At 45.5% G+C, this 19,258-nt stretch overlaps 1 protein-coding gene across 1 annotated transcript; it reads left to right on the top strand.

The window, feature by feature from the left end:
• The first annotated feature begins 11,060 nt into the window (after positions 1–11,060).
• LOC144166132 (uncharacterized) lies at positions 11,061–18,973 on the top strand. Its single transcript, XM_077695744.1, has 2 exons — positions 11,061–11,402; positions 18,374–18,973. Exons 1-2 carry the CDS (start codon positions 11,121–11,123, stop codon positions 18,689–18,691), a joined length of 600 nt encoding a protein of 199 aa, XP_077551870.1. The 5' UTR covers positions 11,061–11,120; the 3' UTR covers positions 18,692–18,973.
• The last annotated feature ends 285 nt before the right edge of the window (positions 18,974–19,258 follow it).

The following is a 19,258-nucleotide window of genomic DNA, read 5'->3' on the forward strand; positions in this document are numbered from 1 at the left end:
CTAGAGGGAAATCTGGCGCCACTGTCTAGGGGAGCCGCGCTTCAGCGAGCGTGCCGTCATGTACCGAGCAGGCACGTTCCACTTGTCCTTGGCATGGCTCACGAACAGGCTGAAAAGTTGGCTTTGGCTGCAAAAATGCAACAATATTACTGCAGAAAGGTAATCGACTTTGTTCTGTTATTATAAAATTAAAGCTCCTGAAAGATTTATTTGTCAGGGATTATTTAGAAGCTTCATGGAAGATGAACAAAAAAACAATGTTACCCCTTTTGGCTTCAAGACAAAAAAGAAGCCATGTGGCTAACCAAGCCAAGGAGGCGAGGAACGTCGCTAGCTGCAATGGCGCCGCCCACGGCGGCCCGCGAATGCAGCGCCAGATTTCCCTCTAGTATATATTAGTATGAAACTCTATGAAAAAAAGGCCCTGTCTAGGGGCCCGTCCAGTGATATTATAAGAATTCCACAATATCGACGTCCACCGGCGTTTTGTGACAAAATTGCCGCGTCTGGCACTACATCGCTCCAGATAACGTAAAGCAATGCAACCTACCTGAATATAACAGAACATGACGTAACGCAGAAAAATAAATCATTTAAAACACCAAAAGGAACGTAACCCATAAAAATTATAGTTTAATAAAAAAAAACCTACAGCGTTTGCAAAAGCCGGTCTCGAACCACCGTCTATGGAATCGAGAAGCTACGACGGATCCTGTACACTATAACGAAAGCCGCGTTGGCCGGTACTAGTCTAGTCTTAAGTATTCGAATGTCTCCAGACAGCACTAGCCAGCAGTTACTGTAGAACTTCATTCCGGGTTTCCAGAGGAAAGCCGTGCACGTAGTACGGACGCGTAAGCCTATCGTTTTTAACGGTGCTGATCGGGCAGAAATATTGCCGGCACACCTCGCAATGCTAGGTCCGCCCGTTAATTAACCATAAACACAACAACGAGGGCTTTGCCACCACGCTCTATCCACACGTTGACAAAATTGTGGTTGTTCTTTTCTTTGTGACACATCACCGGTTGGAGAATTTGCCAATTACCCCGAGCCTTGAGGGGAGAATAGGCCCGATCCACTATCCTATGAATTTGAAAGGAAAGGTTCAAGAATAGCGCATGACGCGTAACACGTGAACGTGATGGCACGTGAGTAGGACAGGCCACATGTCAAGCCGCTCACCCACCGCGGTGGCTCAGTGGCTCAGGCGTTACGCTGCTGAGCACGAGGTCGTGGGTTCAATTCCCGGCCGCGGCGGCCGGTCTTCTGATGGAGGCGAAAAGCAAAAACGCCCGTGTGTACGCGATGTCGGCGCACGTAAACATGCCCAGGTGGCCAGAATTAATCCGACGCCCTCCACTACAGCGCGCCTCACCGCCTGCGCTGCATCGGCGCATTAAACCCAGATCAATCAATAAATATCAATCAATAAATCAATCAATCAATGTCGAGCCACTCACATTGCTGGTTCTAGGGGAGCTGTAACGTGCGGCAGTCTGCTAGCTCAAGCAATTTGCGCCACGAGAAGAAGATACAAGGGCGAAGAAAGAAACACAAACATGAATGTTGCAGTAAATGAACCTGTTGGAGTAATTAGCGTATGAAGTGCCCTGAGACACGTTTTATTAACTCAGTAAATTCAATCAGAATGAGCAACAAAAAATAAAAACAAAACAAAAACCACATAATTGGTAGAATAGTGATCGCAGTAAAAATAACTCGCTGGACATCACGCGCATAGTGAGATATGCTTTTGTTTGAACACGTGATCCGGGCATTGCTAAACAATAGCCTAGAACGATTGCTCTGCCATCTATAGCAAGCACTGCTTATTTCCACTCGAAATAGAACGACCGCTTTTGTAATTATCGAGTTCGGTCGAGCGACGGTGTGTGCTCTAAACACTGACAATTGCTCTCAAAGAGGTGGGGCAAATGGTGTAAGATAATCGTGGTTGGATTAAAGTTTAACACAAAAGGTGCATTAGACTAATCGAAAACCTGTCTTGCCAGGAGAACATGCTGTGACATTTTTGTTTCGAAAACGCTGAATCCTAATGATGGAGCACATCTATCCCCACTGAATATCAGTAGAGATGTGCAGAACCTAAAAATTGATGCTGCACTGGTTTTGTTGGCTTAGAAGCGGCCGGCATGCATTTAAAAATGCAGATAGGGCAGATTTATTTATTTATTTATTTATTTATTTATTTATTTATTTATTTATTTATTTATTTATTTATTTATTTGCAATACCCTCAGGGCCAAAAGGCATTACAGAGGGGAGTGGTTGCAAAAGAAAACACAAAAGTTTTACAAAATGCAGCTGTGAATCTTACACTGAGCAGAAGTTCCTAATTATACAGTTTTAGCTAACAGGCTTTATAGGAAACAAAGGCGCGGGAATTATGAAAATTAGACCAAGAAAGAAAAAACGACAAGAAAATAAATACTGTACAGGAACAACACAACATCAGGTAATACAATACTTTGATGACCTAAATTACACATAATTAGCTAACGCACTTTTGAAATGAAGGTGATTATCAATGATTGCCACTGATGCGGGAAGGCGGTTCCAGTCCTCAGAGGTGCGTGGTATGAAAGACTGAGAGAAAGCGTGAGTCTTGCAAAGGGGCAACCCGACTTTATGGGAATGATCAAGGCGAGGTGAAATATAACTAGGAGCCAAGATAAGACCGTTCCGTAGCGACGGGTGATGAAACAGCTTATGAAACAAGTGGAGACGGAACATTTTACGACGGGATGAAAGTGAAGGCAAGTTAAGGCTGGATTTCATGGCTGTTATGCTTGCTGTCCGGTTGTAATTACAAAGTATAAAACGAGTTGAGTTCTTCTGTACCATTTCAAGAGAGTGTATTAGGTTAGCATGACTAGGATTCCATACTGCAGCGGAATGTTCAAGTTTAGGTCGTATTATTGTAGTGTAAAGAACTAGTTTCAAGGAAGAAGGGGCCGTTGAAAAGTAGCGGCGGAGATAACCTAACATTCGGTTAGCATTTTTAATTACGTAATTACAGTGAACAGTCCAGGTCAGGTCGGTTGATATATGCACCCCAAGGTATTTATAGTTTGTCACGGATTGAAGAGGTGTGTTATCAAGGTAATAGGTTGGAAGTCGATGGTTTGCTCTCGAAACGCGTAAAAATTTACATTTATTACTATGTAATTCCATGAGCCATGTTTTACAACAAAGAGAAATGGAGTTAAGATCATGTTGCAGTGAGGTAATATCACCATCACCAATTACCTCCCGGAAGATTACGCAGTCATCCGCGAACAAATGAATATTAGAGGTAATGCAGGAAGGTAAATCATTAATGTATATAAGGAAGAGCAGTGGACCTAGTACGGAGCCTTGTGGTACGCCGGAATGAACCGCACTTGGCTCAGAGCTTACATTATTAACTGAAACAAATTGAGAGCGATTTTTTAGAAAGCATTCGAGCCATGTTAGAAGCCTGGGATCTATATTAAGTTCATTTAATTTGTGCAACAGTAAGTTGTGACAGACTTTATCAAAAGCTTTGGAAAAATCTATAAATATGCATTCAGCAAGCTAGATTGATCAAGAATGACGTTTAATTTGTGTGTAAAGGCTACAAGCTGAGTTTCGCACAAGAATGTTTTCCTAAAGCCATGTTGGTGACGCGTAAAAAATGAGTTAGACTCCAGGAACCTTGCAAGGTTAGAGAACAAAATGTGCTCAAATATTTTGCATGGAATACTAGTAAGTGAGATCGGTCTATAGTTTAATGGGGAATGCTTGTCACCCGACTTGTGAAATGGTACAATTTTGCCAATCTTCCATTCGATTGGTAATATGCCTTCGTAAAGCGACTGTTGAAAAATGTTAGCAAGAATAATGGATGAGTAGGAACAGGTACCTTTAAGGAACTTGGTAGTAATCAGGTCGCAACCGGGGGCGAATGAAAGTTTCAGGGTCTTAATTATGTTTTCTACACCAACAGAATCTATCAATATTGGGAACATGACTGGGTAGTTATAGCATTTCTTGGGAGGCACAGGAACATTAATGGTGTGACAAAAATTACGAGTGAAAAAATTGTTGAGAAATAAAGCGCACTGCTCGGAGGCTACAGCGTCTCCAGAGCTGTCGGTAAGGGTTATCGTATGTTCACTGCCTGGGTTTATGACGCGCCAAAACTTTTTAGGATCTTTAGATGGCACGGATTGGAGAGTGGTATTGATAAATGTGTCTTTAGCAGATTGAATTGCTTTGATGTACTCAGCAGACGCTAGTTTGTAGATATTCCATCGGGCAGCGTTGTTGGAATGCTTTGCTAATCTGTATAGACGCTTCTTCTTGTTAGATAGTCGCTTAATGTGGTTATTAAACCATGGAGCGTGTAAGTTTGTAGTGATAGGGCGGACGGGAATGTATTTGTTGGTTAGTTCATCTACCTTACGTACAAACAGATTCCAATTAGTTTGCACAGTGCGCTCGTCGAAACCCTCCAGAAAAGTGTCCAGAAAATTGCACAGGTCATAATTAATGCCTTCAAAATTTGCTTTATTATAATCACGAATTATTTTGGTGCTCTTAAGCGGTTTCGGACGCGCGAGCTTAATGTTGAACGACAGCAATGAATGATCACTGAAACCTGGTGCGTAGGTAATGTTCGAAACAACGTCAGGTCTGGTTGTTAGTACGAGGTCAAGGGTATTGGCGGTTGAAAATGTTGTTCTTGTTGGTTCATGAACTACTTGACAGAAGGAAAATACAGAGCACAGGTCGACGAAGTCTTTGGCTAATGTTGATGGTGGAAGGATGGTAGGTGGCTCGGTAGCCCAATTTATATTAGGAATGTTAAAATCACCCAATAAAAAGAAAGGCAGGTGAGGATAACGAGAAGAAACTGTGTGTGTTATATCATGAAGGTCGTTTATGAAGTCGGAAGTATGATCAGGGGGCCGATAGCAAACGCCCACGACTATTTTCTGATACCCGAGTTCAATGATGGCCCATAAAGTTTCTAAGTTGGTTGGGATATGAATAAGTAGGATTTGAAGTCTTTGGAAATGGCCAAAAGGACACCGCCCCCTTGGCGGTTATTTCGGTCGCAGCGATAAATTGTGAAGTTATGAGCGGTTTGAAAAATTTCGTTGTTTTGTACGTGCGAGTGCAGCCAAGTTTCTGTTAATACGACTATATCGGCGCCAATCGTATCTATGGCAGAAGCTAAGATATCGCGTTTGTTGGTAACACTCCGAATTTTGGTGAAGAGAACTGATACGCAAGGAACGTGGCGTCCACTGCCCCTCACGCCTCCCTATGGGCTAGACGGATGCGCAGCACTCCCGTTGTGGTTTGTTGGCGCCACTTCGGGAGCGATTGCACTCACGGTATCAGTTACAGGATTGTAGATGTACTGTTTTTTGTTCATTACGAGCTTGTTGTACCGAATCTGGAAATCGTCAGTGTGAGTATTGGCAAATTCGTATAATTTCTTTCTTGCGTGACGTGTACGTGGCGAAAAGTCTTCGCTTACTGAGACATCTTTTTCCATCAGTTTTTTGTGCACGGAGTTTGTTTTTAGTCTTAAAATTTGAGAATCGAACAATAATTGGGCGACATTGCCCTGGATGATATTTCCCCAAGCGATACGCACGCTCAATTGCAGTCTCGGGTAACGGGTCTAAAACGCCATGTAAAACTTCCCTTACGTGCACCTCAGATTCCTCCCACGTTTCGCGGTCATCCGGTATACCTCGAAGAATGATGTTATTGCGCCTCGACCTGTCCTCCAGATCATCACCGCGTGATTGCAGGCTATCTTGTTGCGTTGTTAATGTGTCAACGGAGCTCTGAAGGTGTATCATGTCCTCATCTATGCAATCAAATGCTTTCATTTTTTCTTCTACGGCGTCTGACCTCTTCTGAATAGCGCCAATGTTTGTTTCAATGCTTTTCTGACCAGTTTTTATAGCTTTTATGTCGGCTATCAGCTCGGCGTGGTTCTTTCACGATTCCGCCTGCTATGCATGAACCTCCTTGAGAAGACGAAAAAGAATATCTGTATGCTGTGCAGGGTCCTCGGGTAGATGCTCTAGATCAAGCAGGGCCTAAGAACGGGTATTATGTGGCCCGGGATTTGTCTCGACATCACAAGAACAGAGCAAAATGAGGACCATAGAAAAGCACTCGGAAAACGTTTCACATAATTTAAAAGCAAACAAAGTAGATACTTCCTGGAAAACTATTCAGCACTGTACTGCATACTTTACGTCCGAAATCAGTGTACCGAAAAAAGGCTGCTGAGCCAATAGCTATACGTAACTGGGATGGGATACTAATGGGCCACATTCAGAGAAATGCCACAAATGTAAAGAAAGGGCAGACCTAGCACATATGCTGTGGGCTTGTCCTGCAGGCGGTTACACTCGCGCGCAGAATCACTCAGACGGAGCAATGGGAAGCCGTGTTGCCCAGCTCCGACCCAACGGATCAAGTCTGGGCAATCCAGCTGGCCGAGGACGCTGCTGGAGCCCAAGGGCTTTTGGCCGACGCCTGGGATCTCCAGCCTCTCCCAATAAAGTTTTTTTTTCTCTCTCTCTCTCTCTTTTGAGGCAAGCAGAACTTCTCCGGTTAGAAAGCATTGAAACATCCTCCTGTTTAACTTCTGGATAGTTCTATTTTTGGGTACGTAGTTCTGTGTTCACATTTTTTTTAATGTAGCGCGCCGTAGTCTGTTATACGTATCTACAATGCAAAAAAATCACAAAATTGTATCCTATTTTGATGACTGTTTCAAAGTGGTATAAACTGTGAACTTTTCGTCTCGTGGATTGGTTTTTGCATTGCTCAGGTTCATTGGCCCGGTGCACCTGTGTTTTGGTCACTCGGCGTAACAAAATATTAAATAAGCGAAGGCTGTTATCTAGGCTTCTCTAGGAAGCAGTGTTCTTTTTGATTTTGTATTTGAATGCTTGTATTGTCCCCGAAGGAATTTCTGGTTTGTTAGAAATAACTGGAATTTAATTCCCATGAATCGCCAGCTGGAGCGACTCGCGGTAATTTCTCTACGTAGAAGGATCGACGCCGCGTTCTTCAATGCATTTTTCTCCCCCGCCGTCTGTTTTTGACACACTTAAACCACAAAGCTACGCTAGTAAAAAGCTTTTTCGCCGCTGCCTACATCTAAATACCTCAGTACATAGTCTTTAATGGTATCCATCATAACAACACGAAGAAGGCTGAGTGCCCAGCGGCATACGCGAACCCCGGGCAAACATCTAGAAGCGCGCCAACACCCTCTGCGCAGACGCCTGCGCAATGACCTTGCCTAAGAAGAGGACGGTAGACGCGGCCGCAAACGCGATCGATGACGTTTCCCGGCGTCCTCTGACGAAAACAGAAATACCCTCCGCCATCGACATCACGGCGGCCGCGGCAGCCGCAGTGTAGTGAATGTGTAGTGGAAAAAGCGGCCGCCTCCGAGTGAGGCACTTAGTGTCAACCCCACGCGGTGGCGCTCGCGTGCCCCGCCCGAGCGCTTTTTCGCCACGTTCAGCGGCGGGCAGGCGTGCGTCGGGGCAGACTCCGAGGAGCTACAGTTCTTTTTTAGCGTAAAAATAGTAGAGAATGCTATTAATGTACCAAGGTGTTTAGGGTAAAGGTACCTACGTCGTGTATTGACGGTTTACTCCTTTTTTCGTCGCATTTGGACAACCGAGCAGAGCGCGCACCCCGTGCTTTAGCAATCGAGGCTAGCGTGGAGATACTTTTTTCTTCATTTGTTTGATAATTTTTCTATCGTGTTGTGTCAACTGAGGGATGAGTGGCGTGCTTTAGGCTGGCCAGCGTACGTCAATGTTTGTGCTTTTGCCTTCCTTTTTTGCTGATTTTTCTATCAAGTTTTGCATACTGAGCAAACAGCGTCGTGCGTATAATAAAAGCTTACGTTGTCTTTTTCCAAATTTTACCCACGCTGAATACATGACAGATGTCTTAAAACTTCAGTCAAGTCATCGAAAGGCGTGAAAATACAGGATTCGCGACCGCAATTCTCCGAAAAGCACCAAGCCACACGGCATCATTTTACTGCACGACCATTTTAAAACTGCACACTTTTTTGCACACTGAAGGCCCATAAATAAAATAATTACACATTATTTACATTTAATAATTTACATCCCCGTTACAAACAATTAAAACAAAGAACCAAGAACATTCAAACAACTGTGGTTTCTGCTAGGCTCCTCTTACAAACTCACAAACCAAGATCATGTGCGGCTGCTAGCTGGTTTCGATTTTCTCTAAGGATCTTGTGCAGCGGCTCAACAGCGGGGAGGCAATGTCATTGTGTTATCTATTTATTGTATGTGTTCGCTTTCCGAACTGGAAATAATTACCAGTGTGTGCGCGCCCACGTGCATGCACAATGAACGTGCGGAGCGCTTAACTATAGCAGACTATAGGAACACGAAGGGAGAAACAGAACCGAAACCACATCTGAGTCGAAATGCAAATGAAAAAAAAAATTGGGCCCATCTCCCCGCGAGGGGGACTCGAGTAAATGCGTCGCATAGGGGGTGGGTGTATTGCGTTAACGTTTACTGTTTGGGGAGTTGGTGGTAGTGAATGCGTTGTATCAGCAGCTTCTTGGCGTAGTTTGAATGAGTCAAGGATATAAGGCGCGTTCGTAGCCTCCCATTCTGTGTCGGCTTTGTGGCGCAGTGGGTAGAGCACCCTGCGTTCCGCCCGCAGGGTCGAGGGATCGAAACCAGGCGCCGGATGGTATTTTTTTTATATAGTGTAGGGGGAGGGGTGCGGACAACGACGGTGCGGACTACGACTACGGACGTCAACGCGGGTGACATCGTGAGTTACTGAAATGCTCTGCATTTAAAAGAAAAGCTCGGTGCGCTTGAAGCAAGAACAGCTACGGAGAAGAATAATCAGAACCACACGAAAGCGTCAACTCGCCGGAGCGCGCGAGCAATGCCCAACGGGTCCCGGTAATGCGCGCAAACGTCGCGCGTTGGAGAAAACACACAAAACATAAAAGAACACAGAGAAAGAAAGAAAAATTATAACGCAACCCGCAGCGTTCGTTGTGGGCTCTATTCGAGGGGCAGCAGTTCTATTTTAGTGTAAATTCCTTCATGGTGTGGCGAATGCGCGTTGCAATAACTTTGCGAATGCTATTAGTAATACATCAAGACTCTTATGTGAAAAGTACGGCTATGTCATGCGCATCTACTCTCCATTTTTTCCACCAATTTGGCAAACCAAGCAGACCGCGTGTGTCGTTCTTTAGTGATCGAGGCTTGCGTGTCTTTGTTTGATAACGTTTCTGTCGTGTTTTGTCAACCGAGGAAACAGTGTGGTGCGTTTTTTTCTTTTTTTTTTCTTTTTTTTTTTCAAATCTGATGCAAGCTAGAGCACTGCACAGGCCGCAGTTCCCAGGCCCTGTCCGAGCCCGACAAATTTTTGTAATATAAGCCTGCCCGAGCCCGAGAAAGTTTTTGAATATAAGCCCCAGCCCCGGCCCCACCCGACAAAATTTACTAAACAAACCTGAAAATGTCAAACTGTTTTGATACATAAGCCCGCGTCCGATTGATGATTCTAGGGTTTTACGCGCCGACGCAACGCAGGCGATGAGGCGCGCCGTAGTGGAGGGCTCCGGATTAATTTTGACCACCTGGGGATCTTTAACGTGCGCCGAAATCTCGTACACACGGGCGTTTTTTGCTTTTCGCCTCCATCAGAAAAGCGGCCGCCGCGGCCGGGAATCGAACCCGCGACGTCGTGCTCAGCAGCGCAAAGCCTTAGCCACTGAGCCACCGCGGCGGGTAAGCCCGCGTCCGGTAGACTATACACATGACTCCGAAAACATTTGGTGTTTTCAACCTGAAAACGTAACATAGAGAGTATATCGGACTTAAAATGTTTAAACTTCGATCCAGCTTTGTAAATATATATACGGACACAGAAAAGGAATTTCAGGAGTATCGGCGAAATATATTTTCATCGGAGCTGTAGTGACTTCGCACTTCGATGTTTTTTTTTCCCTTTAACCTCATTCAATGAGCAAACTTTCAGTATCAATAATCATGAATTTGCGGCACACGACTGCCGGGCCTCAGGCACTGCATGTATGCGCCCAGGCGAGCACGGCCGGAAAAAAAAAAAAAAATTGAAGGCCCATCCCCACCCGGGCCCGAGAAAATGCGTGCCACCTAGGCCGGGCCGGGCCCTTGCAGTGCACTAATCCACACAACACACACGCTATGTTTTTAATAACTTCACTCGAGTGAAAAGCATCAATATTCGCAACTGTAATACTCAGAAAAGCACCATACTGCACACTTTATAGCGTGATCATTTTACAACTGTACCGTTCATCGGTACGCTGGCCATATATTGACATAACACAGTTACCATATCACAAATGCACAAGTTCATAAAATGGGCAACCCACGTATTGCGGACGTAAGATAGTATGAAACAGTTAGGAATTCAACTAATAAAAGCAGGCTAAAACAAATTGCAAATATAAAATCTTTGCAGCAAACACATAAATGTATTAGGGGTACAGTCCCGCAACACGCTATTGTCTTATCCTTTCAAACTGCATGGGCCATGGCCCTTCGGAAATAAGAGACCGCCGCAAGCATGTGCCCTCTCCAAATTACAAACAAAAGAAAGAACCCAGAACGGTTAAAGATCAGCGTAACGCCGGCTAGGCTGCTCTTGCAATTACGCACAGAAAAATAGCATGTGCAGCGGCTTAAAAAACATCAAAACCGAGCGTGAATCCTTTAACAGCAGCATAGCGGCAACGCGCGCAGCGTCGGGATCTCCTCGGGCGGGGCACACCAGCGCCAAGCTTGGCGGTTAAACATGTTCGGGTTCGACGGCGCTGTGGGGAGAAGGCCCCGCTTTTTCCACTATAGCCGCAGCGGCGGCTCTGATTGCAACAACTGGAGGATTCGGGCAGCGCCTCCACTTCTTCGGGAACTTACCTGCTGACGGAAGGCGACCGGAATTACTTTCGTGTCGTCAACGCCGACAAGGCAACCGTTTGAAGGTCGAGGAGGGTTGTTCGGGCACCCGAAACTAGAAATATGTCGGGCTCGGTGTTTTCTGATATGTGCGATGTGTACCTTTGCAACGCGCCCGTTCAGCAGGCCGAGTCTTTCAACTTGGCCTCCAGCGTGCTCTCCTACTTCGCCTCGTCGGGGAGCTGCGCGAGCGGTGACTCCTGGAATAAGCACTGGCTGCTGGTCTTCGACTACGGCGACGATGAGGTGCTCATCTGTGACGCTGACATGGACTCTGCCGGAGACCTGACGGGGCGGAGGTACTGGAAGAAAAGGGCCGCCTTCGAGAAGTGCTATCCGAAGAGGGTAAGCGACTCGTTCTCACCGGATTTGCCGGCCCGTTACGATAGTGGGCGCGTATGAACGGGGCCCACTATTGCAACGGGCTGGCATCTTTAGGCATGAAAATTCTAAAAAATAGGTTCATGCGGATTTTATCACATAGGTGTAAAATACATGACACCACGTACCTGACAGACGATATTTTATTTCATACACGCTGCTGTGGCAGCAAACACCCCTTGTACTTCATAAACTCAATCTTTATCCGGCTCTTGTTAGCATTCAAACTGGAAAAGGGAACATGGAAAGTATTTGCGATTTGAATTACCTTGACTTTAATATTTTAGGCCTGAAGAGTCGGTCGTTTTATCGGTGCTAATTTATGAATTCCTCCTGGAGTCTTGAATTCTCGAAGACGTCCCTGCTCAGGGCCGGTGCCGCCTTGCGTATAAATGTGGCTTCACTTATTTACATGAATCTCGCACCCATTTCTCCGGGACGCCTTCTTCACGCTGCTCGTGTGAACTCGCTGTCGGCAAGTAAAATTACCTTGCGAATAATAGACGCTTCATAGTGGCACCTCATCGGAGGCATAACGACTGAAACGAAACCATGACTGCAGAAGCAGCGATATGGGCAACAGCTGGCAAAGCTACGCCCATTGGCGAATGGACGCTCCAAAATTTACTCGCGTAAGGTTGACGTATTGTTTTGGGTTGGATTAAGTTGGATTTCGGGACGAGTTCGCCTTCATTGCAGTGCTTCTGGCCGCTTTGAAGCCAATTTCGGTTTGCAGCGGGACTGCAACGCGCACACAAATTTGAAGGCTACTTATAGCGAAAAGTGGGCGCGTTAGAATTCTCCAAATGCAGTACTTCGTTTACAGTAAAAGTCAAATGATATTTGCACCGGACGAGTGGAGGTCTCAACGCAATGCGTTTTTAAAAAAATGTTTTTGAGAGCGAAAACGGCAGAAAACATCTGAGTTCTTTGAAACCGTTGTAAGACGGTGTATCGTGTTTAAAGCCGGAATAGCTGCGTGTACCAGCTCTGACGCCGTGAGTCAATGCAAGACGTCCTGCGCACTTTCTTTGCACTTGCTTTATTGTTTTCTGTATTTTTATTGGCCTCAATGTGCTTTGTAAGCCTAGCTTACCGCTTTTTATGTCCTAACCTGAACAACACGGCACGCAGCCAAAAATTCTATTTTGTCCAGGCCTATTCAATTAATGTATCACGTGTACGTTTTTTTTTTCGCCTGTATAGTTTCGAAGCAAGGTTTGGATGGCTGTACTAAACGTTGTCACCGAAAACACGGGTTGCGTCGTTTTTTTGGCGGAGGTGAAAGATACCTATGTTGTGAAATTAACCCGAATTCCTTTGCATTTGCGCGCCTCATAGCACAGGTGTATGTAGCTTCGGCGCTTTAAACCCCACAATTTCAGTTGCGTTTCGTTGGCGGTACAGAATTGTACACGCGTGTTTTAATGCTTTTGAAAGCTAAGCTTTCAGTCTCGCACTGACGTTGTCGGTAGTCCACGCAAAACGTACTGGAAGATATTTGCGGAGGTATTCATTAACAAGAGCATCGCCAACAGTGCCTACACGCCCTCTGTTACGAGGAACTGGTACCATCCGAATGGGCACCCACCACCGTATTGCCCTTATTGCCAACAGAATGTATCATCTGACCTTCACCACCTCACGTGGGTGTGCAGCCATTTCGCGCTCCAAAGACAGGAATTGTTCCGTCACGTCCCTCCAGACACGGACACTCTACACCTTCCAAATCACAACGTCGATTTTCTGCAAGGACTAGACAATTATGACATACAGAGTGTCCTTGCGAGATTTGTGTAGCCTCTGGGTGACTACCCATACCGAGAAGGGCCTTATTAACATCGTGGATGCGAAATAAGTGCTAAAAGAAGGGACATTCAATTGTGTGGCGAAGACCTTTGCTACTCCGCCATTCCTTTACTGCCAATTACCCCAGGCACGGCCTCCGGGCCTCCGCTTTCCTCCAATAAATGTTTGAATCGATCAATCTCTGCAGAAGGAGAAGAAAAAGACGATGATGATGATGGGGGCGAAGTAAAGAGTCTCTACCGTTATGAAGCGGATGTCTATCCTACTTCGCCGTTCCGGCACATTCCTTACTGTAAATTTATCTAAATAAAGATAAAGGACAACATGAAATGGTTGCAGGTGTTTCATAGGAAAAAAAAAAAGAACATACCTTTACGCGTTTGGGATTTAGGCGAACAAAGAGACAGCATGTTAAGTCAGTGAAGTGAAAACCAGTCCAGGGGTAATATTAGCAACGCCGCAGAGTGCTGGAAATATTTATGCTAGAAAGAGTGCCAAATTCTAGGCGGTGTCATTTGTGAGCAGGTTGAAGAAAACGAGATGGGACAAAAGGGACGGGCAGGGAGGTCCTAGAGGAGAGTCGTTGGTGGGCAGTAGTGAACTATAGTTCTTCCAACACTTAAGCCCTCAAATTAAGCCCCATCTCCTCTGCTGCTTTACCTTGAACTCCATGACAGCTTACGAGCCCCCCCCCCACCCCTTGCAAGTGTGTCACGAGGCATGAGTCTGTATCAGGTCGGTCAAGAGCGGGCACTGCCCACTGCTTCTTCTGCGCAGAATGCACCTACTCCACACGCCTGCGTTTAGCCCAGCTAACCACATCAGCTCCCGTCCTCCATAGCGAGTGGGGTTTTATGACATATAGGTGCAGTCACGGAGTAGTGGGCATTACGACGCCTCATCCAAGAACCTTAAGTTAATCCAGTATAGCTGGCAGTGCGTGGGAAAGAAGGGGAAAGAAGGACTGCTCGTCGTCCCAGAAATGTAACGCCGCAATCGTGGCACTAATCTAAGCAGTTTGGTTTTGGAGAGGGTCGCGTGGACGGGTAAAATTAGAGAATGCACCCCTCGGTCTGAAGACGACGATGGTTGAACGCTAGGAAAAGCCATGGAACGCCGGTATCCGAAAACCGCTAGAGAGCATAATCGCAGGGCAGTAAACCGCGCCGATGAGACACAGGTGTTCGCATAAAGCCAGGGATTGTTGGATCTGATTTTGAAAACCTCCGCATTTCCACCTTTTTTTTCAATGGAAAAACAATGGAAGACTGTTTCTTTAACAGGGTTAGGTGAAACTTGCTTACCTGGCACTTCAATCATACAATTATGCTGTCGCCAGTCCCAGTACCAGAATAGGACCTATAGGGAGCATGCGAACCCATAAAGGGCGCACTGCACCGCCGAGGCAGAGACACCATCGACTGCACTGTCATACCGTTGCAGGGAAGTAATTACGCGTTCTACGCGTCTGAATAATGCGGTGACGATCAGAACTTCACTGTCAGCGGTGATTGCATCTGTCAACCAAACGCTAACTTTGTAATAAAATTCTTACCCGCTTCAATTCAGGTTTTTAACAATTTAGATTTAACTTCAGCGCGGTCTACTTGTAAATTTTGGTGCACGGGCTTGAAGCAAGACTCCGCCTGACCTAAAAAAAAGTGCACTAAAAAAGCGTTAACGCACGCGGGTTCATTCTTGCGCCCCGCGCACTTTTGAGCCAGCACATGCTTACCTCCGTAAAAAGGACGTGCTGGTCTGTTAATGAAATTCTTTGAACCGATTGACCGGTTGATGTGAGTGACATTCTCAGCGAGAAATGTGTTCACTACGCGCGGAAGTATCCTTAAGAGAGGTGGCTGCTGTATTCTTCCTGCTACTTGCACCGCGGGCACTTTGCCCCAAAGAATGAATTCGACGCTTCTTTACCACCGTTCCTGTATGTGTTCAGGTGTGTCCACACAAGCTGTGCTTTTTGGTTTGCCCAACGCATTACCCTTGGGAAAACAAAATGCGTTACAAAGACACCAGGATCGGTGACAAGCGCTGTGACCGAACGCTGTTTTACTATTTTACGAGAATGACTTTCATCGGTGAATTTGTTGAACTAAGACGAACCTGTAGTTCTCGTTGTATTAATTCTGGTAGGAGTAGCAAGCATTGAAAAAAAAAAAAGACGCGAGAGATCCTAAACACCTCCCGTCTGCTGATCCAAGGCAGTTATTAATAGAATAGAAAATATAAAGAAAACAGGCGAGGTAGCATTTCGGAATACCTTACAAAATACCCGCACATTGACACCCAGGTGTTGGTCATAAAATCGTTAGCTTCAGGAAGGGGCAGAAAGCTGTGATGACCAAAAACGCTCCCCGCAGTGCACAAGAATAGAAGGCGACGAATGTTCGTAGCCGTCAACTTTTAGGAATGGCTAACAAGATTTTGGGAGACGAAAAGGATTACCTGATAAGTAGCAAATAGAAAACCAGACTTGCAGTTTATAACCTGATCCCCTGTAATCAGCTATCCCAGGCGTACAATATGAATACCATTTGGTGCTTACATCACCGATAATTTCGCTTGTTATACTAGACAGGTCCTTACAGTGCGATCATGCTATTCGAATTTTAACAAACGCGTTGAAAAAAAAGAGGAACATTGACAACTGTCGTTGTATTTTGCTTGTACGTGTAATAGACCGCGCAGTAATAGATCGCGCTGACATACCGCGCCCAAAAGTTGATTCCCGAATTGCATACGCCACACATGCCATTTAAGAAAACCGGTCAGGAAAAAAAGAAGAAAGAAAAAAAAAAAGGCACTTCGGGGGCCTGAAATCACCACTTTAAAGTTGTAAGAGTTTGATGCTCCATATTAGTACTGCGCTAAGACATTAAGGGTGGTCTGGCCGTAATAACCTGTATTCTATGGCGAGGAGGATCATTCAAGTTGCCCATTAAGGTGTGCTAGTTAGATTCTAGCATTCCGGGCGGCTACACTGAACATTTATTGATAATCCTGCTGCAGTAAGCTTTTCTGGTCTTACCCCTCAACAAACTAGCTGATTCCCAACCAACTGACCTACTTGCGACAGAAAAAATGCGATCGCTGCTCGGCTGGCAGACTCGGACTTCATACTGTAGAAAACGTGTTTCTTCCAACTTGGCTTTATGCTTTACTGTAAAACATTTCTTTGATAATAATGTAAAATTACCTAAAATACCTTCAGTAACTCTTCCCCTGCACTTAAGTGACCTCACATTACCTACAGGCGTGCACGTCGCAAGCACACGGAGTTAGCAGTTCGAATCCTGCGAAGTCACCGAGGCATCGTAAGCCAAAATACGGTTCGAATTATCGCTGCTGTGAATTCATGTGGGTTGATTAGACTTTACTAAGTTTATTGCACTCTAGAAAACAACAAAATGAATTCACATTCATTACGGCAGTAATTTTGTCAGGGTGCACGTCGCGTTGACCGATGCCTATAACGCGACAGGGAAGCGGACAACCCCATGTGGGCGGTCGCAAAACACTCCAGTGCATCCAAGTTTCAATCAACAATCAGATAAGAAATAATCTCGACCGCAAACTACATACATGTTTCGTTTCCCGCAATACTTGGCGTGGTGAGTCCAGCGTCGTTGGTCCCCCTTCTCCGGATACCACAAGGGCGCGGAATTGTTGTGAGAGTGGAGCGGAATATGCATGCGTCGGTTCCTCCAAGTTGCGTGCTTGGATAAATAGGCGTAAACGGGATATTTTTCGCACCCAAGAGCGAGCGTCTTGTGTTTCCTTTTTGAAGGGCTCTTCGTGTGTGCCGGTGTCTTTCTGGCCTAGCTAGAAGGGCTTCCGAAGTCATATTTAGGCTGGTCTCCTTCACGTTTAAAGTAGCCATGAAGAGAAAATACAACTTCGTTTAATTTGAAAGAACTAGGATTCAGTATCTCACTCAGTTGCATTAGAGCCACAAAAGATGGTTTTTTAACGAAAAAAAAGCCAGAAGTATTTAAAAACGTTCAAATTTTGCGCCACAGTGACGTGTTATGAGCAAAAATAACGTCACACGGGCCAACAATAAAACACAATTCTCAGTGCGTTAACTGCACGTTAGCATTTAAGTGAGGCGGTCAAATGGAACTAGAGGCCCCATTACAGACGCCCAGTCACGTGTCGTCGCGACAGGTCATTTAGGCGGCCGCCAATCGCAGAAACAAGGTTCCGCGACGTCATGAAAAAGTTTCGGGAAATTGGCTACGGGGTCGCGACTGCTTCACACGTTTTCTTTATTATCTCCGTTATTTGTTCGAAGATTGCAATGATATTGGTATCATTGTTATCGGGACTAAGCAGTCTTTCTAATAAACCCAACTTGTATTTTGTCCTCATGGCTCCTTGAAGCCCGAGCAGAGCACCGCTGGCCCCTTTAAGCATGTACTGGTGGCAGGGTAAGGAGGGAGAGTATGGACTCTCGCTCGCAGCCAGGATTCGCGCGCTCACCATTGCTATACCCGTCGGCTTGGCGAAGATTGAAACATATGGACGCCTCACGGCCCGATGCGACCATTTTGCGGTCCTCCGGGGAACGAGTATGGTACATTGGTTTCTTACACAGACAGTAAGCTGCTCACGAAGCAGGCAGGAGACGGACAGCCCCAGGTTTTTACGCTAGAATGTTGTAGTACTTACAAGTTTATTTAAGATAATTAGGTGGGAAGTATGCGCAGTCGCAAATTGCGAACAAACGTGTTTTGTTTCATTTAATTCTCTGAACTGTGCCCTGCTTCACTGGTCATCCTTCTCCAACACTGGAGGACCCTGTTTTTTTTTTTTTTTTGCTGCGGTTGGTTTTTTCGGCCATTTTTTATTTTTATATCTGTCGTGCGGCGGCGATGTTTAAGAAAAAAAATTTTGATTTTGTTCGGGCAGTTTTACAGCTTTCACTGGTTTCTTCTTTTTGAAAATTTTTAGTTTTTTCAATGCTTTCCTCCTCCATTACCATTTACACCATTAAACAACTAAATGTGATTAATTGAACAATCACTCACTTTTGTGCAATAAGGTGCAATTGAATGCTTCCGCATTGAAAAAAAAATGTTTTTCTTGGTCCATTTTTCGTTCGCCTGCAGAGGTACCTGGGGAGGCACCGTGTTCCTGATCGACTACTTGAAATGCTCTTGAAGAAAATGTGCGACTCCGGGCAGTACCACCTGACGAGCAACAACTGTCAGACGTGGGCTCTAGACCTCCTCCGAGAGCTTGGCATCAAGCCGCCCGAGGTAGAACATTACGCCGGCAAAGTTGTGAAGGAAGTCATCATTCCTGCTGCGGTAGTCGTCGGAGGCGCCCTTCTCGCTGGCGCCGGGCTGTTGGGCACCCTCATTTTGGCAAATACGCTGCGCAAGAACCGGGATTCTGATTGTGTAAAAAAAAAGACAGATGACTAGTTCAGATTATATTTCTCACACGCACGCAGTACAAAATTCTCAGGCGACTGCTGGGATCCCGTTTTGTGGATAATTCGAATGATGGTTCATGCATTCCGTACTTGTTTATGTGCTTTCAAGGCTGTGTGCTCAGCTTGGCGTGATCTTAAAGAAATAAAAACATTTTGAAAACGTTCGTAGGGGTTCTCAAGTTTTTTGACACCGATTGGTTACGCTGAGCTAAAAGCAGTAAAATGAAGGTTCGTTGGAACGCTTAAAATTTAGTTTTCTTTAGTCTGAAATTTTCACTGAATGAGTGTCTGACTGACTAGTTGACTGATTCACTCACTCACTCACTCACTCACTCACTCACTCACTCACTCACTCACTCACTCACTCACTCACTCACTCACTCACTCACTCACTCACTCACTCACTCACTCACTCACTCACTCACTCACTCACTCACTCACTCACTCACTCACTCACTCACTCACTCACTCACTCACTCACTCACTCACTCACTCACTCACTCACTCACTCACTCACTCACTCACTCACTCACTCACTCACTCACTCACTCACTCA

This window comes from Haemaphysalis longicornis, unplaced genomic scaffold (assembly GCF_048455015.1).
Source record: "Haemaphysalis longicornis isolate Haplotype H1 unplaced genomic scaffold, Haemaphysalis longicornis Haplotype H1 scaffold_16, whole genome shotgun sequence".
In the NCBI taxonomy this organism is placed as follows: Eukaryota; Metazoa; Arthropoda; class Arachnida; order Ixodida; family Ixodidae; genus Haemaphysalis; species Haemaphysalis longicornis.